The sequence below is a fragment of the Phocoena sinus genome, chromosome 9, assembly GCF_008692025.1.
Source record: "Phocoena sinus isolate mPhoSin1 chromosome 9, mPhoSin1.pri, whole genome shotgun sequence".
Lineage (NCBI taxonomy): Eukaryota > Metazoa > Chordata > Mammalia > Artiodactyla > Phocoenidae > Phocoena > Phocoena sinus.
This window is the reverse complement of record NC_045771.1, coordinates 66,245,729-66,273,509: the sequence shown is the minus strand read 5'-3', so window position 1 is coordinate 66,273,509 and position 27,781 is coordinate 66,245,729. Positions and strand designations below refer to the sequence as shown.

General features: G+C 39.9%; 1 protein-coding gene across 2 annotated transcripts in view; it reads right to left on the bottom strand.

Annotated features, from left to right (window-relative positions):
- Positions 1-6,740: 6,740 nt before the first annotated feature.
- Positions 6,741-27,781, bottom strand: part of SCIN (scinderin) — a 79,643-nt gene continuing 58,602 nt past the window's right edge. For both annotated transcript variants that reach the window (XM_032643633.1, XM_032643635.1), the window contains 6 exons: positions 24,248-24,418; positions 20,809-20,986; positions 20,388-20,509; positions 17,505-17,582; positions 15,753-15,813; positions 6,741-7,673 (listed from right to left, as the gene is read on the bottom strand). In XM_032643633.1, the coding sequence (XP_032499524.1) occupies positions 7,546-7,673; positions 15,753-15,813; positions 17,505-17,582; positions 20,388-20,509; positions 20,809-20,986; positions 24,248-24,418 (738 nt within the window). In that variant the 3' untranslated portion in view covers positions 6,741-7,545. The remainder of the gene's footprint in view (positions 7,674-15,752; positions 15,814-17,504; positions 17,583-20,387; positions 20,510-20,808; positions 20,987-24,247; positions 24,419-27,781) is intronic.

The window sequence follows — 27,781 nt, the reverse complement described above, 5'->3', positions numbered from 1 at the left end:
AAATAAGATTTATTATAAGAAGTTGACTCACGTGATTATGAAGGCTGAGAAGTCCCACAATATGCCATCTGCAAGCTGGAGACCCAGGAAAGCCAGTGGTATAAATTCCAGTCTGAGTCCAAAAGCCTGAGAACAGGAGACCTAATGGTGTAAGTCAGCCCAAGGGCAGGAGAAGACTGATATCTCAGCTCAAGCAGTCGGGCAGAGAGAGCCAATTCAACCTTCCCCCATCTTTTTGTTCCACTCAGGCCTGTAGCAGATTGAATGATGCCCACCCATACTGGGGAGGGCCATCTGCTTTACCCAGTCTACCAATTCAAATACTAATCTCTCCAGGAAACACCTTCACAGACACATCCAGAAGTAATGTTTAACCAGATATCTGGGCATCCGCTGGCCCAGTCAAGGTGACACATACCATTAATCATCACAGACTCATTCCCTCACTTCCTTCAGGTCTCTGTCCAAATACCACCTCAGAAAGGCCTTCCCTGTTCACTCTATCTAAAATAGAATCCCTCATCTCACAATCCCTGGCCTTATTTTTCTCTTCCTGTCCTATTTTCCTTCATAACACTTATTGCTATATGGCAATATGTATTTTAGTGTTTGTATCTTCTCTTCTCCACCCACTAGGCTGTAGCTCCACTGAGGGAAGGCATCCTTAACTATCTGCTTTCTGTTGTATCGCCAGCACTAGGCTATATACCAGGATATATAGAAGGAGACAGATGGATACATATAGGTATGTATCTATCTCAGAAAGATATATACTGCATATATACATATCAGGATATACATGACAGGATAGCCTAGCAGGTAGCAAATATATTATAAAAGCAATATATGATGGCACTCTACTGAACCCCCAAATTGGAAGAGTATAAAATACTTCCACAGCCACATTTGACCTGCCTAGAAGCACTATTCATGTCCAATCTAAAATAAAAGTAAATACGACTGTATTTTTCAGTGTTTTCAGGACCATGTATATAAACATGGGCAAGGAGTGCCCTCTACTGTGCTGTTTGGATGTATACATCTCTGAAGGTACAAATATTTTTTAACTTCTTACTTTTTGCTTTAATCAGGCAGAACACTGTTTTAATGTACTTGAAGAGGTTTACAAGTAGATCATTTTCACCCTTAATGCTACTCCTACTTTTTGAGTAAACAGAAAGTAAATCTTATGCTGCTGGGGTTTAGATTTTTCTTTAAAAGAGTATTCACTACCTCAAATTTGATTTGAGGCAAGAGTAGAACATGAACAGGGTTTTTAAGTCAAAGGGATGTTTTGCTGGTTATCAAATACTGTGAAGGATAGATAGTTACAGTTTTGGCTGTTCCTACAACTGAAAATAATCGAAGAAGTCTCCCTGGATAGTGAGGCCAGGCCTAGAGTCAGAGCGAGCTGTATTTGATTTGCAGAAGACTCTAGTAGGTATTTATCCTGGCTGCATATTATATTCACCTGGGAGCAGTTAAAGACTATTAACACCCAGATGACTTTCACCAAGAGTACTCACATCTCCCTTTCCAATCTATGAACCTTTTAGTTCTTTCTCTTGCCTCATTGAAGTGGTTCTCCATTGGGAGCAATTTTGCTTCCCTCTCCCCCGAAGGACATTTGTAATGTCTAGAGACAGTTTTGATTGGTACACTGGAAGTAGGGGTGGGAGAGATGGGGGTTGTGGTTTTCTGTTAAGCAGAGGCCAGAGATGATCCTAGTCATCCTCTAATGCCCGGACAGCCGGAAGAGCAAAGAATTATCAAAATATCAGTAGTACCAAGACTGAGAAACCCTGCCTTCTCTGCCTGGCTAGGACCTCCAGTAAAACACAGAAGAGATGAAAACAAACTTCTGCATCATGTTCCAAATCCTAGTGGGAAAAATTTGGTCTTCTGCTCTTAAAGATGTCAGCTGTACACTTTTTCATATATACCCATTTTAAGATTGAGGAACTTCCATTTTATACCTCATTTGCTGAGAGTTTTCATTATCAGTGGTTGCTGAATTTTATCAAATGCTTTTCTGTACCTATTCAGACGTTCATATGGTTTTTCCCTTTTAGTCTATTAATATGGAGAATTCTTAATTTTTAAATGTTAAAATGGATTCCTGGAATAAAACCCATTGAATTTGGATTCAATTTGAAAAACTTTAAAGTTTTTACCTCTATGTATTGAGGAATACTGGCATAGAGTATTCCTTTCTTACAATCACTTTGTTTAGTTCTGATATCAGGGTAATACTGGCCTCATCTTCTATTATTGGGAACAGTTTGTATAGAATTGGTTGAATTGCTTTTTCAAATGTTGACAGAAGTCACCAGTGAAGCCTAATTAGGCCTAGGCTTTTCTCTGCCAGAGGGGTTTACCTATGAATTCAATTTGTTTAATGTATGTGTATGTGTTGCTACTTAAGTTCTGTTTCTTCCTGAGTTAACTTTAGTAGTTTGTGTCTCCCAAAGAATTTGCCCATTTCATCAATGTCAGATTTATAAGCATACAATTATGTTTCTTATTTTCTCTTCAGTGTCCATAGGTTCTGTGGTGATACCCCTCTTTTATTCCTGATTTTAGTAATTTATATTTTCCCCCATTTTCTGTATTAGTCATTTTCTTCTCTCTGCTTTCTTTAGGTTTAATTTACTCTTCTTTTAGTTTCTTAATGTGGAAGCTTACAACATTGATTTGAGGCCTTTCTATTCAACTAATGTTAGCATTTAATGCTATAAAATTTCTTTTAAGCCCTGAGTTAGCTGTATCCCACACATTTTAATAGGCTGTATTTCAATTTCATTGAAATAAAAATATTTTCTTATTTCCCTTGTGATTTTTCCACTTATCCAAATACGTACAAATTAGCAAGATATCTGCCTGTTATGAATTTCTACTTTAATTCCATTGTAGTTAGAGAACATAGTTTGTATGATTTCAATACTTCACGTTTGTTGAAATTTGTTTTATGGCCCAGAATATTTTCTCTCTTGGCAAATAATTTAAGTGCCCTTAAAAAACCGCTATGCTGCCATTATTGGTGGAGTGTTCAGTACACATCGATTGGGTTAAACTGGCTGAGAATGCTGTTCGAGACCTCTGGGTCCTTACTGATTTTCTTCTTCTGTCAGTTCTTGAGAGATGATTTCCCCACTACAGTGGAATTCCATGTTTTCAACTATTATTTTCACATTCAAGTTTTTGAACCATATGGAATTTATCCAGGCATATACAATAAAATGTAGATCCAATCTTTAAAATATTTCATCATTAATATTTTAGGTAGCACAATAAGGATGGTTTTAAGAGACAGAACTATTTTAGAGAATATATAAAATACGTAATATACTTTTAAAATACCTAACATAGCTCTTTAAAACCAAAAGGGGAGAAATCATAATGGAGAAAAAAAATCTGAAGGTACAGCAAGAAAAAAACGTTTTGAAAATACATTTTTTTGAACAACATACCCATCCTGCATATATAATGAATACTAATATTCTTTTATTTTGACTAAAATTTAATCTCTGTGAGTAATCTGTCCAATATAGAAGTTATTTTGAAGTCAATTCTCTGATGGTCTCGCAAAACAAACAAACAATGCTAAGACGACAAAACAATAGTTCACTTTACCCAGGTTCCTTGTTTCCTGCTCTTTGGCTCAAAGTTAATGCCATAATCTAACCTTATTTGAAATTCCTGAAATATGCTACTTCTGACTAGAATGCTGATTTCTGATTAGCACTTGGTTTTCCTAGATTCACTAATTTTTTTTTCCTGTCACAAATTTCACAAGAAAACCAGTGTGCTATATTATTTGAAGCAAAGAAAGGTCTGTAAAGCACTAGTAGCTGAGGGCTAAATTTGTTATGGTTTTTCATCCCAAAAATCTTTCAGGAAAATCAGAGGCAAGAAAGCTATCTAATGTTTCATGTTAAAAATTAGCAATCCATAGTTCTATTCAAGAAAAATAGAAAATAAATTATGAAACTTTTATACTTATTGATTAGGCTATATGAAACTGCTTTTCAAATCCAAGAGACTGACTTCTATGTGGGTTTACATATAACTGGAGGTTTTCTTTGGCTTGTTTTTTTTGTTTTTTAACATCTTTATCGGAGTATAATCGCTTTACAATCGTGTGTTAGTTTCTGCTTTATAACAAAGTGAATCAGCTATACATATACATATACCCCCATATCCCCTCCCTCTTGTGTCTCCCTCCCACCCTCTCTATCCCACCCCTCTAGGTGGTCTCCCTGTGCTATGCAGCTGCTTCCCACTAGCTATCTATTTTACATTTGGTAGTATATATATGTCAATGCCACTCTCTCACTTTGTCCCAGCTTACCCTTCCCCCTCCCTGTGTCCTCAAGTCCATTCTCTGCATCTGTGTCTTTATTCCTCTCCTGCCTCTAGGTTCATCAGAACCTTTTTTTTTTTTTAGATTCCATATATATGTGTTAGCATATGGTATTTGTTTTCCTCTTTCTGACTTACTTCACTCTGTATGACAGACTCTAGGACCATCCACCTCACTACAAATAACTCAATTTCATTTCTTTTTATGGCTGAGTAATACTCCACTGTATATATGTGCCACATCTTCTTTATCCACTCATCTGTCAGTGGACACTTAGGCAGCTTCCATATCCTGGCTATTGTAAATAGAGCTGCAATGAACATTGTGGTACATGACTCTTTTTGAATTATGGTTTTCTCAGGGTATATGCCCTACAGTGGGATTGCTGGGTCATATGGCAGTTCTATTTTTATTACTGGAGTTTTAAGACTACATAATATCATAGAACAACAGCCCTTCTATAATCCACCAAATTCGCCTTTTTACAAGAGATTGGTTCCCCTCCCCAAGACTGACTTCACACGTATTGTGTTTTTTCCAGCCACATCAGTTTTAGGCGTGAAATGAAAACAGCAACTCCCTAGCTCACCCTTTCCAGGTAATTTTTACAAATGCTCTTCATCCCCTCTCTTCACCAGCAGCCCTTCAGTTCACTAACACAGGACTCATGAGCCTCCCTGATACAGCAGCTGTTGCTGCTGGTAATTTCTGTGAACACCCCCCATGGCTACATTCTCCCCACACTGCTTGTGCTGATGCCGCGCCTGTCTCGTCGGGCATCACCATCCCTGCCTCTGAGTACTTGGGTTTCGGATTTGGGAAAGCAACCTTTTCACAACTCAGGCTTAAACAGCAGGTCTGCTGAAGATGAATGTTTTGTAGCCCAGTGGTGACAGGAGAGAACCCCAAGGAATCTCCCTGCTTCTTGAGACTTCAGCCCCATTATATGGGGCTTGCTTCCACCTCCAGGCCTTAGTACTTGGCATTGCTTCTGCTCAGGTGTTAACACAAGGTTTGCTCCTGCCTAAGCACCCTATGATATCTGTACCCCACCTCACTCTTATCCAAGTATTTCCTATCTTCCTTCTTTATCTTTTTCCCTCCACAGAACTTATCTTCTAATATATTTTTATAATATATCACTTACTGATTTTGTTTTTATTAGCCTCTTCCCTGGAATATAAACTCCATGAGCTTTGGGATTTTGTCAATTTCATTCACGTTGGACCCTAGAGCGCCTGACACCAAGCAGATGCCTAATAAATATTTATTAAATGAATGAACAGTCCCTGGAAGTACAGCTTCTCACTGCTTCCCTACCACCCACCTAAGCCCCAGGTCCCCACCAGACCATCCACCTTCAGGCCGTAATGGACGCGGGTCCACGTTCTCATGCCAGGACCCAGGGCAGGACCAAATCTGAAACATACAGCCCTTCATTTCCCCAGCGAGAGGGTGAGAATTCCTCAGATCCCATCTCTGTTTGATTCCCCTTCCCATTGAAGTATGGCTTCCTCTCCTCACCCTGCCACCCCGTAGCTTACCACCAAAGCCGTTTTCTGCTTTCCTGAGCGCCGTCTTCGGCCCCAAAGCCTGTTTTGTTTAGTTAAGCGAGGAGGCATTAGACTGAGGCGGCTCCAGTGCCGTGGCAGCCGACGTAAGCAAACCAAAACCTAAGCCTGTAAATGCCTCACGGTTACGAAATCCAAACCTACGGGCAACCAATCAGAGTCAAGTAGGCTTCAAGCTGTAGCCAATCAGTAGTAATTTCCTTGCTTTGTTTCCACCTTTTCTCCATTATAGTCCCCTTGGAGTGCTCGCTTTGGCGCTGCCCAATCCAAATCGATTTTTGCTCACAAAAACTCTTAAAACTGTTAATATGCTTCTGTGTATTTTTTAACAGGACCCCGCTTTCATTTGCACTATGGTATTTAAAGTTGAAAATTATATAACCATGGAAAAGTTTAATTTTGACTATGTAATGAGAATGAATTTTTAAAAATTAAATTCATATTTATGCATAAAAGTATTTGTAACCTTAAGGTTAACTGTGTAATTAACTGATACATCACACTTGAATAAAATGTCACAACAACCTTTTTAAAAAGATGTATTTTAATGAGGAAAGAGGATTAGTGAAACATTTTTGTACATATCTTTTGAGATATTAAACATTACTGTCAAATATATAGATATATATAAAAGTGGATACGAATACAAATTATTTTGTCATGAAAGAGCTGTGCTTTCAAAGGCTTTTTTTTTTTTTTTGCGGTACGCAGGCCTCTCACTGTTGCGGCCTCGCCCGTTGCGGAGCACAGGATCCAGACGCGCAGGCTCAGTGGCTATGGCTCACGGGCCTAGCCGCTCCGCGGCATGTGGGATCTTCCCGGACCGGGGCAGAACCCGTGTCCCCCGCATTGGCAGGCGGACTCTCAACCACTGCGCCACCAAGGAAGCCCCTCAAAGGCTTTTTAAAAGGCCAAAAAGGTAAAGTTTCTCCTAGAAAATTACACTTGGGACTTCCCTGGCGGTCCAGTGGTTAAGACTCTGCCTTCCAATGCAGGAGGCATGGGTTCAATCCCTGGTTGGGGAACTAAGATCCCACATGCCGTGGGGTGTGGCCAAAAACTTTTTTAAAAAAAAAGAAAATGACACTTAAGAGTTAATGGTATCAAAGTCACATTGGCTAAAGAAGGAAAACAGCAAACTTTTAAACCTATTTTAATGGAAACCTTACTGCAAGCATGTGATTCTTTTGAACATAACACACAGAAAGGAGAATAACCTCAAAGGCATTTATAACTTTCTTCTCTGATAAATTAAAGTACAAGTTTGGCTAATCACTCCTGAATTGTAAAATTTCCTGACAAACTCCCCTAGACTGAGCAGAGCTTCTCTCCTTTAAAAGGTCTTATAAAAGATATCAGCCAGGATCCAGCAGAGCTAATACTGGTCCATAACAAAAGTTTACTTTAAGTTATTTAAAAATACTAACATAAGAAAATTCCAGTTTAAAAGAAATTTCAAACCAGTACTAAGCATTAAAAAACAGCCACATGGCTGAGGTTAATTTTCTAAAGTCAAACAAACAAGCTCCCCCTTTCTCCCCACCAAACAGCAATGGGACAGCTGCCCCATAATGCTTACTTGTTTGTTTGCTTTTTCCTACAAAACTCAGTTTACCACCTGCTGGAATCCCAGCCCAGGAACCAGCCTGTGAATGTAGATGGCTCATGGCCCTGTTTTATGATGACAATTGGCGTCCCCTTGTCTCTTCCAGAAGGGTCTGTCTCAAGGTATATTTTGGCTAAAAAGAGTTTAAAAGACAAAGTGAGTTAGTTTCAATTAAAGTAAAATAACTATAGAATGAAAAGCTTGCCAATAAAAGTAATAAATCAAATTTTCATTGCCCTAAAGTAGCCAATGCTACTCCATATGAACAATTCCTTATTGTCTTCTCTCATCTGCCATGGAATGTGCATGAGAGTCTCATTATTGCCTGAAAAAATTCCAAATTTTATGGAATTATTCTTACCGAATAATTATTCTTTACTTTGCAATAATACAAAAACAAACAAACAAAAAACTGTGCCAGAAAGAACAGCATTCCTCAAAAGGAATTTATAAAACTCTAAGTTGTTGGAGCTTCAAGATGGTGGAAGAGTAAGATGCGGAGATCAACTTCCCCTCCACAAATACATCAGAAATACATCTACGTGTGGAACAACTCCTACAGAACACCTGCTGAACGCTGACAGAAGACCTCAGACCTCCCAAAAGGCAAGAAACCCACCATGAACCTGGGTAGGGCAAAAGAAAAAAGAAAAAACAGAGACAGAAGAATAGGGACGGGACCTGCACCAGTGGGAGGGAGCTGTGAAAGAGGAAAAGTTTCCACTCACTAGGAAGCCCTTTCGCGGGCGGAGACTGCAGGTGGCGGAGGGTGAAAGCTTCGGAGCCGCGGAGGAGAGCACAGCAACAGGGGTGCGGAGGGCAAAACGGAGAGATTCCCGCACAGAGGATCGGTGCCGACCGGCACTCACCAGCCCGAGAGGCTTGTCTGCTCACCCGCCGGGGCGGGCAGGGGCTGGGAGCTGAGGCTCGGGCTTCGGAGGTCGGATCCCAGGGAGAGGACTGGGGCTGTCTGTGTGAACACAGCCTGAAGGCGGCTAGTGAGCCATAGCTAGCCGGGAAGGAGTCCGGGAAAAGTTCTGGAGCTGCCGAAGAGGCAAGAGACTTTTTCTTGCCTCTGCTTCCTGGTGCGCGAGGAGAGGGGACTAAGAGCACTGCTTAAAGGAGCTCCAGAGACGGGCGCGAGCTGCGGCTATCAGTGCGGACCCCAGAGACGGGCATGAGTCGCTAAGGCTGCTGCTGCCGCCACCAAGAAGCCTGTGTGCGAGCACAGGTCACTCTCCACCCCTCCCCTCCCGGGAGCCTGTGCAGCCTGCCACTGCCAGGGTCCCGTGATCCGGGGACAACTTCCCCGGGAGAACACACGGCGCGCCTCAGGCTGGTGCAACGTCATGTTGGCCTCTGCCGCCGCAGGCTTGCCCCACATTCTGGACCCCTACCGGCCCCCCCCTCCCCGCCCCAAGTGAGCAGAGCCCCCGAAGCAGCTGCTCCTTTAACCCTGTCCTGTCTGAGCGAAGAACACACGCCCTCAGGCGACCTACACGCAGAGGCGGGTCCAAATCCAAAGCTGAACCCCAGGAGCTGTGTGAACAAAGAAGAGAAAGGGAAATCTCCCCCAGCAGCCTCAGGAGCAGCTGATTAAATCTCCACAGTCAACTTGATGGACCCTGCATCTATGGAATACCTGAATAGGCAACGAGTCATCTCAAATTGAGGAGGCGGACTTTGGGAGCAAAGTTATATATATATATATTTTTTTTTTTTTTTTTTTTTTTTCCCTTTTCCTCATTTTGTGAGTGTGTATGTGTGTGATTTTGTCTGTATAGCTTTGCTTTACCATTTGTCCTAGGGTTCTGTACGTCAGTTTTTTTAATTTTTTTTTAACTTTAAAATTTTTTTTTCTTAATAATTATATTTTATTTTAATACCTATTTTATTTTATTTTATCTTCCTACTTTCTTTCTTTCTTCCTTTCTTCCTTTCTTTCTTCCTTCCTTCCTTTCTTTCTTCCTTTCTTCCTTTCTTCCTTCCTTCCTTCCTTCCTTTCTTTCTTTCTATTTATCCATTTTTTCTCCCTTTTATTCTGAGCCATGTGGATGAAAGGCTCTTGGTGCTCCAGCCAGGCATCAGGGCTGTGCCTCTGAGGTGGGAGAACCAAGTGCAGGACACTGGTCCACAAGAGACCTCCCAGCTACACATAATATCAAATTGCAAAAATCTCCCAGAGATCTCCATCTCAACACCAAGACCCAGCTTCACTCAACAACCAGCAAGTTACACTGCTGGACACCCTATGCCAAACAATTAGCAAAACAGGAACACAGCCCCATCCATTAGCAGAGAGGCTGCCTAAAATCATAATAAAGCCACAAACACCCCAAAACACACCACCAGATGTGGACCTGCCCACCAGAAAGACAAGATCCAGCCTCACACACCAAAACACAGGCACTAGTTCCCTCCACCAGGAAGCCTACACAACCCACTGAACCAACCTTAGCCACTGGGGACAGACACCAAAAACAACGGGAACTACGAACCTGCAGCCTGCGAAAAGCAGACCCCAAACACAGTAAGTTAAGCAAAATGAGAAGACAGAAAGACACACAGCAGATGAAGCAGCAAGGCAAAAACCCATCACCTAACAAATGAAGAGGAAATAGGCAGTCTACCTGAAAAAGAATTCAGAATAATGATAGTAAAGATGATCCAAAATCTTGAAAATAGAAGAGAGAAAATACAAGAAATGTTTAACAAGGACCTAGAAGAACTAAAGAGCAAACAAACAATGATGAACAACACAATAAATGAAATTAAAAATGCTCTAGAAGGGATCAATAGCAGAATAAAAGAGGCAGAAGAACGGATAAGTGACCTGGAAGATAAAATAGTGGAAATAACTACTGCAGAACAGAAAAAAGACAAAAGAATGAAAAGAACTGAGGAAAGCCTCAGAGACCTCTGGGACAAAATTAAATGCACCAACATTCAAATGATAGGGGTCCCAGAAGAAGAAGAGAAAAAGAAAGGGACTGAGAAAATATTTGAAGAGATTATAGTTGAAAACTTACCTAATATGGGAAAGGAAACAGTTAATCCAGTCCAGGAAGCACAGAGAGTCCCATACAGGATAAATCCAAGGAGAAACATGCCAAGACACATATTAATCAAAGTATCAAAAATTAAATACAAAGAAAACATATTAAAAGCAGCAAGGGAAAAACAACAAACAACACACAAGGGAATCCCCATAAGGTTAACAGCTGATCTTTCAGCAGAAACTCTGCAAGCCAGAAGGGAGTGGCAGGACATATTTAAAGTGATGAAGGAGAAAAACCTGCAACCAAGATTACCCAGCAAGGATCTCATTCAGATTTGAGGGAGAAATTAAAACCTTTACAAACGAGCAAAAGCTAAGAGAATTCAGCACCACCAAACCAGCTTTACAACAAATGCTAAAGGAACTTCTCTAGGCAGGAAACACAAGAGAAGGAAAAGACCTACAATAACAAACCCTAAACAATTAAGAAAATGGTAATAGGAACATACATATCAATAATTACCTTAAATGTAAATGGATTAAATGCTCCAACCAAAAGACATAGACTGGCTGAATGGATACAAAAACAAGACCCGTATATACGCTGTCTACAAGAGATCCACTTCAGACTTAGGGACACATACAGACTGAAAGTGAGGGGATGGAAAAAGATTCCATGCAAATGGAAATCAAAAGAAAGCTGGAGTAGCAATTCTCATGTAAGATAAAATAGACTTTAAAATAAAGACTATTACAAGAGACAAAGAAGGACACTACATAATAATCAAGGGATTGATCCAAGAAGAATATATAACAATTGTACATATTTATGCACCCAACATAGGAGCACCTCAACACATAAGGCAAATACTAACAGCCAGGGCTTCCCTGGTGGTGCAGTGGTTGAGAGTCCACCTGCTCATGCAGGGAACACGGGTTCATGCCCCGGTCCGGGAAGATCCCATATGCCGTGGAGCGGCTGGGCCCGTGAGCCATGGCCGCTGAGCCTGCGCATCTGGAGCCTGTGCTCCGCAATGGGAGAGGCCACAACCGTGAGAGGCCTGCGTACCGCAAAAAGAAAAAAAAAAAAATACTAACAGCCATTATAGGGGAAATTGACAGTAACACAATCATAGTAGGGGACTTTAACACCCCACTTTTACCCATGGACAGATCATCCAAAATGAAAATAAATAAGGAAACACAAGATTTAAATAATACATTAAACAAGATGGACTTAATTGATATTTATAGGACATTCCATTGAAAAACAACAGAATACACACTCTTCTCAAGTGCTCATGGAACATTCTCCAGGATAGATCATATCCTGGGTCACAAATCAAGCCTTGGTAAATTTAAGAAAATTGAAATGGTATCAAGTATCTTTTCCGACTACAACGCTATGAGACTAGATATGAATTACAGGAAACAATCTGTAAAATGTACAAACACATGGAGGCTAAACAATACACTACTTAATAACCAAGAGATCACTGAAGATATCAAAGAGGGAATCAAAAAATACCTAGAAACAAAAGACACTGAAAACACGTTGACCCAAAACCTATGGGATACAGCAAAAGCAGTTCTAAGAGGGAAGTTTATAGCAATACAATCCTACCTTAAGAAACAAGAAACGTCTCAAATAATCAACCTAACCTTACACCTAAAGCAATTAGAGAAAGAAGAACAAAATAACCCCAAAGTGAGCAGAAGGAAAGAAATCATAAAGATCAGATCAGAAATAAATCAAAAAGAGATGAAGGAAATGATAATTAACTTAATTGTGATTAAAAAGATCAATAAAACTAAAAGCTGGTTCTTTGAGAAGATAAACAAAATTGATAAACCATTAGCCAGACTCATCAAGAAAAAAGGGAGAAGACTTAAGTCATTAGAATTAGAAAGGAAAAAGGAGAAGTAACAACTGACACTGCAAAAATACAAAAGATCATGAGAGATTACTAAAGCAACTCTATGCCAATAAAATGGACAATCTGGAAGAAATGGACAAATTCTTAGACATGCACAACCTTCTAAGACTGAATCAGGAAGAAATAGAAAATATGAACTGACCAATCACAAGCACTGAATTTGAAACTGTGATTAAAAATCTTCCAACAAACAAAAGCCCAGGACCAGATGGCTTCACAGGTGAATTCTATCAAACATTTAGAAAAGAGCTAACACCCATCTTTCTCAAACTCTTCCAAAATATAGCAGAGGGAGGAACACTACCAAACTCATTCTATGAGGCCACTATCTCACTGATAACAAAACCAGACAAAGATGTCACAAAGAAAGAAAACTACACGCCAATATCACTGATGAACATAGATGCAAAAATCCTCAACAAAATACTAGCAAACAGAATCCAACAGCACATTAAAAGGATCATACACCATGATCAAGTGGGGTTTATCCCAGGAATGCAAGGATTCTTCAATATACCCAAATCAATCAATGTGATACACCATATTAAGAAATTGAAGAATAAAAACCATATGATCATCTCAATAGATGCAGAGAAAGCTTTCGACAAAATTCAACACCCATTTATGATAAAAACCCTGCAAAAGCAGGCATAGAGGGAACTTTCCTCAGCATAATAAAGCCAAATATGACAAACCCACACCCAACATCATCCTCAATGGTGAAAAACTGAAACCATTTCCACTAAGATCAGGAACAAGACAAGGTTGCCCACTCTCACCACTATTATTCAACATACTTTTGGAAGTTTTAGCCACAGCAATCAGAGAAAAATAGAAATAAAAGGAATCCAAGTCGGACAAGAAGAAATAAAGCTGTCACTGTTTGCAGATGACATGATCCTATACATAGAGAATCCTAAAGATGCTACCAGAAAACTACTAGAGCTAATCAATGAATTTGGTAAAGTAGCAGGATACAAAATTAATGCACAGAAATTTCTGGCATTCCTATACACTAATGATGAAAAATCTGAAAGTGAAATTAAGAAAACACTCCCATTTACCACTGCAACAAAAAGAATAAAATACCTAGGAATAAACCTACTGAAGGAGACAAAAGACCTGTATGCAGAAAATTATAAGACACTGATGAAAGAAATTAAAGATGATAGAAATAGATGGTGAGATATACCATGTTCTTGGATTGGAAGAATTAACATTGTGAAAATGACTCTACTACCCAAAGCAATCTACAGATTCAATGCAATCCCTATCAAACTACCACTGGCATTTTTCACAGAACTAGAACAAAAAGTTTCACAATTTGTATGGAAACACAAAAGACCCCGAATAGCCACAGCAATCTTGAGAAAGAAAAACGGAGCTGGAGGAATCAGGCTCCCTGACTTCAGACTATACTACAAAGCTACTGTAATCAAGACAGTATGGTCCTGGCACAAAAACAGGAATATAGATCAATGGAACAGGATAGAAAGCCCAGAGATAAACCCATGCACATATGGTCACCTTATCTTTGATAAAGAGGGCAAGAATATACAGTGGAGAAAAGACAGCCTCTTCAATAAGTGGTGCTGGGAAAACTGGACAGGTGCGTGTAAAAGAATGAAATTAGAACACTCTCTAACACCATACACAAAAATAAACTCACAATGGATTAAATACCTAAATGTAAGGCCAGACACTATAAAACTCTTAGAGGAAAACATAGGCAGAACACTCTATGACATAAATCACAGCAAATTCCTTTTTGACCCACCTCCTAGAGAAATGGCCATAAAAACGAAAATAAACAAGTGGGACCTAATGAAACTTAAAAGCTTTTGCAAAGCAAAGGAAACCATAAACAAAATGAAAAGACAGACTTCGGAATAGGAGAAAATATTTGCAAATGAAGCAACTGACAAAGGATTAATCTCCAAAATTTACAAGCATCTCATGCAGCTCAATATCAAAACAACAAACCAATCCAAAAATGGGCAGAAGACCTAAATAGACATTTCTCCAAAGAAGATATACAGATTGCGAAGAAACACATGAAAGAATGCTCAACATCATTAATCTTCAGAGAAATGTAAATCAAAACTACAATGCAATATCATCTCACACTGGTCAGAATGGCCATCATTAAAAAATCTACAAACAATAAATGCTGGAGAGGGTGTGGAGAAAAGGGAACCCTCTTGCACTGTTGGTGGGAATGTAAATTGATACAGCCACTATGGAGAATAGTATGGAGGTTCCTTAAAAAACTAAAAATAGAACTACCATATGACCCAGCAATCCCACTACTGGGCATATACCCTGAGAAAACCATAATTCAAAAAGAGTCATGTACCAAAATGTTCATTGCAGCTCTATTTACAATAGCCAGGACATGGAAGCAACCTAAGTATCCATCAACAGATGAATGGATAAAGAAGATGTGGCACATATATACAATGGAATATTAGTCAGCCATAAAAAGAAACGAAATTGAGTTATTTGTAGTGAGGTGGATGGACCTAGAGTCTGTCATACAGAGTGAAGTAAGTCAGAAAGAGAAAAACAAATACCGTTTGCTAACATATATATATACAATCTAAGAAAGAAAAAGGTCATGAAGAACCTAGGGGCAAGATGGGAATAAAGACACAGACCTACTACAGAATAGACTTGAGGATATGGGGAGAGGGAATGGTAAGCTGTGACAAATTGAGAGAGTGGCATGGACATATATACACTACCAAATGTAAAACAGATAGCTAGTGGGAAGCATAGCACAGGGTGATCAGCTCAGTGCTTTGTGACCACCTACAGGGGTGGGATAGGGATGGTGGGAGGGAGGGAGACGCAAGAGGGAAGAGATATGGTAACATATGTATATGTATAACTGATTCACTTTGTCATAAAGCAGAAACTAACACACCATTGTAAAGAAATTATATTCCAATAATGATGTTTAAAAAAATCTAAGTTATCACAGTTATGGAGGCTTTACTATTTCCATAATAAAAAAGTGTTTAAGTGAATTAGAAATTTTCAGAATAAATTGATATAATTACATCCTAAATTAGATAACAAAATATGTTTTTCTTGTTCCTTTTCTGAAATTCTTCATTTAAAAAAAATTCCATTACTCTTCAGTTCTGAAGATGAAAGCTAAGATTCTTCTTGGTTTTGATATGTGGTTTTGGAGGATGTGGTGAAAAGAGAAGTCAGGAACTTGGTAACACCTGTTCAGAATTACTGTCATAATTCCCTACGGGATCTAGCTTACCCGACTTCAGAGATTCTGATTTCTCAACTTCATTGGCATCTTTTCCAATCCAAATAAAAATCTGAAAAATGAAGCAATAATAATACACATTGTTTTGGGAGTGTAGATGTTGTGCAAGCCGTATGCAAAGTGCTTCTCATACAATCCCACTTAATCTTCACAGCAACCTCAAAGTCAGGGGTGTGGTGATGGAGGTGCAGAAAGGTTCAATCACTTTCCTAATGTATACACTTACTAAGAGACCCTAAATTTATATCCAGCCAGTTTGACTCCAGATTTCACATTCTGGTATTTTAAGTTTATATAGTGTTTTCTAGTTATTAAGTGAGCTTTCCTTAAAACCACACATTGGCTGGTTTTTTGCACCCAACCCTGGGGTGTGTAAGGCAGTCAGTATCCCCATACTATTATCCTGGGGGAACCATATGTAGCTTGTTTGTGGGCACCCCAGACTCCCTTTAGGATCCCCTAACTTAGTCCTAGGGTTCTTGTCCTATGGTATTGTATCCTGTCACACTTTGGTAAAAGTGCTATAATGTTTAATATTTAAATACTGATTCTTAAAAACAGATATATGTTCTGTATGTATCCTTCTTGTCAAATGTGTAGGTTTTCTGCTTCAATGATGACAAATTCTCCTGAATTCCCTTACATTTAAATCACTTTAAAATCACTTGTTGGCAGAGAAATTTTGGTCAAATTAGTTTTGATTACATTCTAATGCATACTGAAAGTGTTAGAATATTTGCTTGCAGGCACAGAACAAACCATGACAGCATGGCCATGTAGATGAAAAGTATGATTGAAAAACAAATGAAATGTAGTACAGGAAATATTCTGAAGTATCCATGATTATGGAAGCAACAGAGCTCACTACAAATGGAAAAGATTAAATTCTTCTGAAAAAGGAAACATTCTTATAATTCTTAAATACACAAAGGTGTTTTATTGACATAAGGTTTTAAATTTCATATCTAGAAATAAGTGATCCATTCACTTAGGGAGAATCTGTGACTAGATCCCAAACTCAGATATGGTAATTCTAGACCAAGAAGCTAAGTTGTAATATAACTGAATGACTTAGCAAGTAAGAACAAACCTAAAAGTAACAAGTCTCTGTGGTTGACTCTAAGACTAGGCCTAATTCAGATAAGTGTTTTATAATTGTTCTATACGATTTAGCTCCTAATATATTTATTTTTCCCTTTCACAGGAGAAAACAACTAACAGATGTGACATATAAAATCGCCATTAATTTTCTATCAAATAAAGATATATACATAACAGTAATATATTTTACTGTGTAGATTCAAAACTATTCTGTGTCTATTCCTTCCCCAGGGAAGGGGTTTCCTAGGACTTCTTGTCAAATTTCAAGAGAAATTCTGAATATTTTGGTCTTCCTGAGGCATCGTACCCCCCATGCACTGCAACCAACTAATGCATTTATTACTTAAATGAGTGGATGAATGAATGTACGAATAAATTAGGAATGAGTGAATTTTACAAATAAATGAAAAGTAGGGTTTTTTTGGCCAAAACTATACAGCCAAAGATGGTAGCCGTGGAATTATTTCAATATTCAGAAACCAACTTGCCACACTGGTTTTATTTTTTGCCAAACTGTGGAGAGTTTCTTTTAAATACAGCCTAAATCCATGGGTCCGTTTATTATTAGACTTGCTATTTCTCAAAGCAGGTTGTGTCAGGTCCCAACTATAAGTACACTCTCTTCCTGTTCCACTCTCTTACCTGTTCCCAAGCATCTAGTAACATGACATCATCTTCTGCTAAATCATCCTGGGTGAACTCTCCTGGAACCTCTTCAACCTGAAATGTATAAAAAAGCTTTATAACCAAGCAGTTAAGCAGTGATTTTTCTAATATACAGGATATAAACGCCTTGCATTATTTGGAGCATAGCAAAAAGAAAAGTTTGGTAGCCATTTTTTTCTTCCTTTTGGGCAGTTAAAGATTTAAATAATTGTTTATCTGTTTAATCAGGTATCACAAATTCAGGGTGTCTTATTTGGGGAGGACAGTGGTTAACATAAACATTGCATATGGCCTTAGAGAGACCATGTACAGTCAATCTGGCCACAATTGTCTCTAATTCCACTTCCTTATGACAAGTTGCTTCACAGATTTCTGTTTCCTTCCTAGCTCCTAAAGATATTTAAGTTTATGATCTGGGTATTAAATCGTCTTTCATTTTGTAGGTCAAGATTATTTTAATAAAATCAGTAAGTCTGGTCATTTTTATGAATCAATCATTTTCCATAAGATGATATTATAACAATATTCCATATGCAAAGCTTCATTATTTTTATTTTAAATGGGTTAAATTGTGTTCTCCGTAGTTAACATTAAAGGGTAATGGGGAGGGTTAGTTTAATGCACCCATTACCAGCAGGCATGCATTAATCTAAAGTTCAAATTTTTAAAAAGAATTCTGGATGAAACCCCCCCCTGATCATTAGGAAGGTATGGTAGATTGGATTGTGGTTTGCTCCTTCCCTCTACTGTGTGACTCTGCAGGTGAAGTTGACTGTGGCCTTGCCCTTGTCATACTAGCAAATGCGACTCAGGGGCCCTCCTGTGCTCCTGGGCTCTGTCCTGGGAAGAAGAGGCATGACCCCAACCTGAAGCCCCCTAAGCATGATAATACCTGTTTGTTGTAATCTGATTACATTTTGAGACTGTTACACAAAAAACAAACAAACACTAACCATTTACAGCGGGCAAATTTGTTTATATTTTCTTTTTACAGAATAATTACCAATTACATAATGCTTAAAAAAAGCGAAAACCTTAAATATCACTTACTCCATGCCTGGCACTGTTGTATATATGCAACAACTAATTTAATATTCACAACAACCCTATGAAGTAGGTACTAGGATTATCCCCATTTTTCAGATGAGAAAATTATAGCACAGAGAGGGTAAGTAACCAGCCTAGGGTCACACAGCCAGTAAATAATATCGCCAAGTAAGTGATATCAAACAGGCAGAATGGTTCTAAAAGCTGTGCTTTTAACCAAGAGGCTCTGTCTTGTATGAATCTACATGTCTAAAGCCTGCTTTCTGATGATGAGATCAAACACTTGTTAGTAACACTCCTTTTCCTTAAAATGTGAAGGGATTAGCGTTCCAAATATCAAACAAGAAAATGAGTAGGTGTAAAGGAAAAGTATATTTCTCTTAAATATGTGAATGACAAAACCCAAAAACTAATAGATTTTTTTAACATAAGAACAAAGCCTAGGTGTTATTTTTTAAACATATATCTCCATTGGAAACAAACATGTTATTTACAGCATTATTAGTAGATAATACTAATAAGAAATTATAGGAGCATATGCTGAAAAAGCCATTGTTTGGATGCAATATAAAATCAGCAGTCAAAAGAGTAAAACAGGGCTTCCCTCGTGGTGCAGGGGTTGAGAGTCCGCCCGCCTTTGCAGGGGACACGGGTTCGTACCCCGGTCCGGGAAGATCCCACATGCCGCAGAGCGGCTGGGCCCATGAGCCATGGCCGCTGAGCCTGCGCCTCCGGAGCCTGTGCTCCACAATGGGAGAGACCACAACAGTGAGAGGCCCGCGTACCGCAAAAAAAAAAAAAAAAAAAGAGTAAAACAACAGATTTTTCTGACAGCAAATTTATAAGATATATGGATTTCCTGCAAAGTAGGTGAACAACTGTGGTGCCTAATATTTATCACAATCCACCATTTAAATCTTTAATTTTTAGGTCAAATCACATGTAAGCTTCAAGTGTGGTTCACACATGAGCAGTTTCTTCTTCAAAGCATTTTATTTCAAGCATGCAATGTAACCTGGGAAAATACTTACTAAATTGTCATGTGTACATTGAAAAGTAAAGCTTGTATTTACTAAGACTTGGTGACCAAATCTTTAGTTCAGATTTTATAGGCAAGGAATTTGTTCTTTAAATGAAAGATTTACACAAAAACTTAGTATGTCAAACAGAAAAAGCAGAATTTTTGATTAAACTGAGATGAGGGGCCACAGCCCAGGATATTTTAGAGACCCGTAGACAATCACTCTTGTACACAAATACTTTGAATTGCCTAGAATTCAAAGCTTGTGAATGGGACTATGACATAAACTACTCCTGCTGATTTCAGTTAATTTGCAGGTGTGTATATAGCTTTCTGTGATTCCTGCCCAAGGATCATAATATTTCCATAATATTTTTTATTCCATCAACATGGTGAAACTTTTTATTCCCGTGGGAAACTGCAGTGTAAAATTTACATAGTTTGATCAGAGAAACCACTATTGTTGCGTAGAGAAAGCATCAAATCATTAAATAAGCAAATCCAACCACACGCATATTCATACCGAAATGACCACATGCTGACACTGGTGCAAAGTAGCTGATATATTTAAGAGCAGCTTGATTAATACAGTACATTACAGTATTCCGATGCTTTCACGTCCATTACGTCACTGGCTCTTAAACCAACCCTGCGTGGAGCAAAGATTGTCACTTGTGGTTTGCAGGTAAACTAAAACTGAGAATCAGGGCAGGGACGCTTTAGAGCCACACAAGAAGGCTTCTCTCTCCCACTGCTGCTGATTCCACCCCAGGGTTTCACGGGACACTTACAATGAATCTTCCAGTTTTGTTGGAGCAGGCGTAAAGCCGAGGTGGATGGTCTTCAGCCTGGGTTTCTAGCAGGGGAGAGGTCTGGTAGTCTTTTTTCCCTCCAAGGGAATTCCAAAACTCCTCTGTGGAAAACACAAGTTAGCCAGTGCATTTTCAGAAGCACATGGTCGGTACTGCTTTACCGTAACAAATAATTGTATCTCACTTCAACTTCACTGTTAAGAAGTTACTTAAATAGAGCAGGAGAAGTTACTTAAATATAGTTGGTACCATCACCCATTTTTGCAACTAGTGAATGGGTTCTTAATGTCCTACAACCATTACAAAGTTCCTATTTATGACAGAAATAAATAAATTACATGATTAGCAAGCATGCCAAATATAAGTTCTGGCTAGTGTCCTTGGCCTCACCTATACACACCTGGTTCCTTGCCTTCCTGAATCCTCGTGGTTTTACATTTGAGGACACTTGCCATATACTCTGCTCCCTTCTCCTCCTCCTGGCTGGCCCCTCTTCCTCTCCAGATGTAGCCATTATTTTGTCGTAGTTTCAGGACAAAAACATCATTGGAATTCAATGACTCTGCATCAACATCTACCTAGAGTATGAAGAAAAAGAACACAATGATGTAAATTCATTGCTGCTCCCTCAATAAACATGTCCAGGAAGCTGCGACAGTGCCAAACCGCCTACAGACTTCTGTCCTGACCCAGGATATTAATTCAGGGGGCACCAGGATACGCCCAGGGGGTTAGAAACATTAGGAGCACGTTGCGCTGTGTCACTTACGCTCACCCGCCCGAAGACAGTAGCACAAGGCTCTGAGAATAAAATAAGGCAAACTTAAGTGATACATAACAAGGATAATATTCAAAGAGACCGCAAGAAGGAGGATGGGCTATAACTGATGTTTGGAAAGAGGTTGAAAAGAAATATACGTTTATATTCACAAATGATAAACATAAAGCACAGTGTTCAGTTTTTCTCTCCCTCCACTAAAGAGGTTTGTCAAATAATCCAAGGGACACAGAAAAATCATAAAACAGGGACTGATATCTAATACAGACAAAGAGATAATAACATAGATTCACTGAAAGGTTCTCCAGGCTCAGATAAATTATAGCTCAAATTATAAGAGACTGTTTATAGGGGGTTAAAAATACAGCACTGACATACCCTCTTCCTTTCAACTGAGAAGCTGTGGACACCGTCTGGGATGAGCCAGAGGAGCACAGCTCCAGTCAGTGTGGCTGCAGAGTGAGTGAGAGGCACCTGGCTGAGACCAGACTCCAGCCTGAGGGTGAGGCTGACAGTGGAGCATCGGGGCAGAGACAAGGCGTGTGCGGAGTCTCAGGCTTGGGAGTGAGTCTGAGGTCCTACGATGGGCTTGTGCCTTTGACTGCATCTATGATCTTGTCATTTTGTGTCTCTGCACTGGCCTCTTTGAGACCCTCTGTCTGACTACAGGATTGTATGATTGTGACAGTATGCATATGACTTTCTGTGGGACTCCATGTGAGGTGTGCTAACAGGGAGATGAAGAAGAACCAGGAAACAAGACTGTGATAGAGCAGCCATGAGAGAGGAAGAAATCAAGAGTGTGGTGTCCTGAGGGCAAGTGAAGAGAGTGCCTCAAGAAGGAGCTGGCGATCGGCTGTCCAAATGATGCCGTTTGACCAACTGTGGCGAGCTGCCAGAGGAAGGCATCAACCATGTGGAGAGTTGGGTTTCACCAGGCTCGTCAGGACCCTGTCCCCAGAGAGAGCACTAGAGGAGCAATGAACAGCTGCTGGAAATTTTAAAGATGTGTCCCAGGTGTTGGGAACACTCAGAGAAGTGCTTATCATCCTCTTTCAGTAGGAAGGAGGCTCCATGGACCAAGCTCAAAGGAATCTATCAGATGTGATGATGGAGATTTACAGGAACTATGACTTCCAATTTCTAATCCAAATGTCTCCTTACTGGTTCGGAGGAAAGAGCTTGGATGATGGAGAGACAGGTGACAAGAGGTCCATACCCAGACTGGTGTGGGATCCTGGTGGTAGTTCCAAAATAGAACATAAGAAAGCTTTAGCCTCCCAGGAGATGAAAACAGAAAGCCTTATAAACAATGTTTCGACTAGCGCATTTCAGAGAGGCTAGGAATGCAAAGGCTGGTTTGGGAGGCTGCAAGAAAACAAAGAATCTGCAACGCAAGAAGCTCATGATGCCCCCTAAAGAAGTACCCCCTGGGAAGAGACCAGGACCATAACGATTCTCCTTGACTCTTGCATCTGAAATCAACTGAGAGGGCCTGTAGATGAAGGCTTCACCGTCCATTTGATAGATTAAAAAAAGTAGTCATAATTGAACACATGAGAATCCATGCACAGAATGTTCTGGATGAGATCAATACCTAATGGCGTTTAAATTATATGACTGAATGAGATCACTCTGAAGAGGGCCAGGACTGAGCCTCGGAGGGTTCAAGAGCTTAGAGGACGAGCAGAGGAGGAGAATCCAGCAAAGCTGGTTGGGAGTGAGAATACTCTTCAGAAGAGTGGCCCTCAAGTGTGGAAGAAATCCTGCTAAGTGAGGGGTTCCAGAAGCCTCGTAAAAAGATAGCGTTCTGAGAAGACAGAAAAGGGTGGCTCTAGCAAATGCTAGCAGGAGGCTGAGAAAAGCGGGGTCAGACATGAGGCTTTTGACGGCGAAAGGCAGGGCTTTGGCAAACTAGATAAAGCCCATCCGGCTGGAGGGGCAGGAGGCGATGACGGAGTGGAGTCCAGTACAGGACCACAAGTGTGAGATGAAGTGGAGTCAAGACACAACTGTTGGATGAGAGGAGCCAAAGTGATGGAGACGGTGAGACAATGACTGAAGCCACCAAACAATAAGAGGGGAAGGACCGGACCGGGAGCTCAGCAGACGACAGCACAGGGGGATGGGGGAAGGAGACGGATAAGAAGAACTCAAAAGGGCAAGGGTCGAGCAAGGAGGGGACCCCACCACCGGTCCCTGGTCAGTGGGCACTGGGGGAAAATACAACTTCCACTTGAGAAGGCTGTATGGGAATCTGCGTCCTCAGAACACAGCCATGGAGCAAGAAGGCGGGGTGGCTTAGAGAACAGGTTGAGGGGGGAGGGATGCTGTGACCCACCTGGTTTTAAGGGCTCACCTGAACAACCTGGCAAATGGTCCAGGTTTGGGGACATACAGAGAGTGCAGGGCAGTTAGGGGTGACTTGGGACACTTGGGTTTCAACGGTGACTAAGGTGACTGGGTTATGAAGTGTGATGAATCCTCCCTGAAGTCAAAGCACTCAGCCATTTAAAAACTTGGGCCGCTGGCCTTGCCCATACCTGGTGGTCTTGTGGTCTGACACTGTGATCTGGGGTTTGACTTCTTTCACAGCTGCTGTCAGAGACAGCTTGTGTGGCCTTAACAGCTGAGTTATGGTTCCGGCCCAGTGTGGTGAAACTTGCTTTCCATGGTCCTCACACTTGTACAAATAACGGCCCTCCCTCTTGAATTTTCCTAGAGTGGTCACCTGACCATCACCCTCAATCCATCTTCCCCCAGGCCTTTCAAGACAGAGCTTAAGCTGCCTCACACCTTTGACCGCTTGATTTGTTACATTATTCTTAAAATTCATTTGTTTTGTTATAAGCTAGTTGAAAAATATGAGAGGCCTGGTATCTGAAGTTAACTTTTTACTTGATTCTCCTGCTTTTAATATTTTTTATGGTGAACGCTGGATTAATTATAGAAATAAAGGGGGTTTACTTGCCAATTTTTTTAAAGACTAGTATTTGTTGATGGCTCAGGTCCACTGGGAAGCCCATGAGCAGGGCAGGTTTTACTGAACGCATGATGTTACCTCCACAATTCTGGTGATCGATGCCAGGTTTCTTCGGACTTGAAAGAGGCGTGTTGGGGGGGCCGGCACCTGACCTCCTTTCTTTGATGTTCCGTTCTTGTAAATAATGAGCGGTTTGTCTTTGAACAAACTCAGCAGGTGAGCAGGTTCTTTGCCTTGGGAGACTCGGATCTGGGGGCGGCGGGGATAAAAGAAATTAATAAAGAGCGCAGTGAAAGAAGGCCGTATTTCCAAAGGCGTCCTTATTTTTCTCTTTGAAAACAAAATTAAAAATATATAAAAAGTCAAAAAAAATATATAAAAAGTCAAGAGCCGGAGGAACGATGAATCAACAGAAAATATAGGTTAATGATAATCAAACAGAGCTTCCTCTGTTACTCCATTCGTTAGGGACCATTCGTTACTCCAGACACAGCACCTTCTCGGGGGACACAGCACCACACTGCACCGCTTTCTGCTTCCAGAAAGCACAAAGTTTCAAGTCTGTTCATTTACATCTCCAAAAGGGGGAAAACAACGAAACGCTGATGTATGCCGTCTTTTACGAAAATCACTCTTTTTTTACAAGGGCACCAAGCTTTCCAGATGTTTAGGGGTATACCTGTCTCTCACGTGTTTTGGATCTCGTTCAGTAGGTTAGGAGATGTGCATTCATTCAAATTCTTCCAAAAATAAGACAACATGAAAGTATACTCATTCTTTTTACATCCCTACCACTGTAAGATGAAAAAAATCATCGTAATCTGGGGATGAGTAAAGATTTCAATCCAAACATCAAGAACTGACAAAAATAAACAGAATAGACTTTCTACTTTTTAGCTTACCTATGGAAATGGTACTAGTAGATTTGCTTAATATAAGCTGTTTTTAAAATACAATATCAGGACTTTTCAGGATAAGGAAATGGAAGAAAATAAATGGCAAGTTATTTAATTTCACCTATTAGTTTAACAACAGATACTGGATCAGATCCGAATTTCCTATCCCTTGCATAATCTATTGATGCATGTATTTACATAAAGAGTTCAAATTTTGTGTCACTCTCCTGTTTTTTTAAATTATTTGCCCTATGCTAAAGTTGAAATATCTCTCCTACCCTGGTCTGTCTTTTTCTAGAAGCCAAGTGAATGGGAATGCTGATGCACATACCATCATAGGGAAGCCTAGGGAGCACTGAAAGTAACTAGCTCCACAAATATCTTTCAACCAGTAGGCATTCAAATAAGCGAGTAACGAGTTAAAACGCCTTTTGAGTCACATCCCAAAGCATGGGTGAGGTTAGCTAAGAGCTCCTAAAACTGCCGTTGGCTTAGCATTTCCCATAACATTGAGAAAACATCAAGTGCCAACATGAAAGAAAGAGGGCTACTGATTAAGGCCCATTCTCCACTGTGAAATGAAAATAAGAGATAGAAAGGTAAATTGAAAATTTTTCAGTACTGTTAATACAGTCTACGAAGGAATGTTTAAAACAGCAATTCAGGACTTTATTTATGCATTGTTGTAAACCACCGCCATCTTGTGGTGAAACTAAGCATTACCATTTCATTGCCATTTTAGGATTCAATTGGCTGACACTGGAAATTCATTCATTGGGTATATCAAATATTTAACTGTGAAATATAGAATTTATAAGGCACAGGACCTTATCCTCAAAGTTTTTGCATGATTTGGTAATCACTACTTGAAAGATCAACTAAATGACATAGATGATGTCAGTTCTTAGAAATATTTCATTCAAGAAATGAATATAAACTCTATGCCAATAAAATGGACAACCTGGGGGCTTCCCTGGCGGCACAGTGGTTGGGAGTCCGCCTGCCGATGCAGGGGATATGGGTTCATTCCCCGGTCCGGGAGGATCCCACATGCCGCGGAGCGGCTGGGCCCGTTAGCCATGGCCGCTGAGCCTGCGCGTCTGGAGCCAAAAAAAAAAAAAAAAAAAAAATGGACAACCTGGAAGAAATGGACAAATTCTTAGAAAGGCATAACCCTCCAAGACTGAACCAGGAAGAAACAGAAAATATGAACGGACCAATCACAAGTAATGAAATTGAAACTGCGATCAAAAATCTTCCAACAAACAAAAGTCCAGGACCAGATGGCTTCACAGGTGAATTCTATCAAACATTTAGAGAAGAGCTAACACCTAACCTTCTCAAACTCTTCCAAAATACAGCAGAGGGAGGAACACTCCAAAACTCATTCTACGAGGCTGCCATCACCCTGATACCAAAACCAGACAAAGATGTCACAAAGAAAGAAAACTACAGGCCAGTATCACTGATGAACATAGATGCAAAAATCCTCAACAAAATACTAGCAAACAGAATCTAACAACACATTAAAAGGATCGTACACCATGATCAAGTGGGATTTATCCCAGGAATGCAAGGATTCTTCAATATATGCAAATCAATCAATGTGAAACACCACATTAACAAATTGAAGAATAAAAACCATATGATCATCTCAATAGATGCAGAAAAAGCTTTTGACAAAATTGAACACCCATTTATGATAAAAACTCTCCAGAAAGTAGGCATAGAGGAAACTTACCTCAACATAATAAAGGCCATATATGACAAACCCACAGCAAACATCATTCTCAATGGTGAAAAACTGAAAGCATTTCCTCTAAGATCAGGAACAAGACAAGGATGTCCACTCTCACCACTATTATTCAACATAGTTTTGGAAGTCCTAGCCACGGCAATCAGAGAAGAAAAAGAAATAAAAGGAATACAAATTAGAAAAGAAAGAGTAAAACTGTCACTGTTTGCAGATGACATGACACTATACATAGAGAATCCTAAAGATGCCACCAGAAAACTACTAGAGCTAATCAATGAATTTGGTTAAAGTAGTAGGACACAAAATTAATGCACAGAAATCTCTTGCATTCCTATACACTAATGATGAAAAATCTGAAGAGAAATTAAGGAAACACTCCCATTTACCAGTGCAACAAAAAGAATAAAATACCTAGGAATAAACCTACCAAGGGAGACAAAAGACCTGTATGCAGAAAACTATAAGACACTGATGAAAGAAATTAAAGATGATACCAACAGATGGAGAGATATACCATGTTCTTGGATTGGTAGAATCAATATTGTGAAAATGACTATACTACCCAAAGCAATCTACAGATTCAATGCAATCCCTACAAATTACCAATGGCATTTTCTACAGAACTAGAACAAAACATTCTTAAAATTTGTATGGAGACACAAAAGACCCCGAATAGCCAAAGCAATCTTGAGGGAAAAAAACGGAGCTGGAGGAATCAGACTCCCTGACTTCACACTATACGACAAAGTGACAGTAATCAAGACAATATGCTTCTGGCACAAATACAGTAATACAGATCAACGAACAGGATAGAAAGCCCAGAGATAAACCCAAGCGCCTATACTCAACTAATCTATGACAAAGGAGGCAAGGATATACAATGGAGAAAAGTCAGTCTCTTCAATAAGTGGTGCTGGGAAAACTGGACAGCTACATGTAAAAGAATGAAATTAGAACACT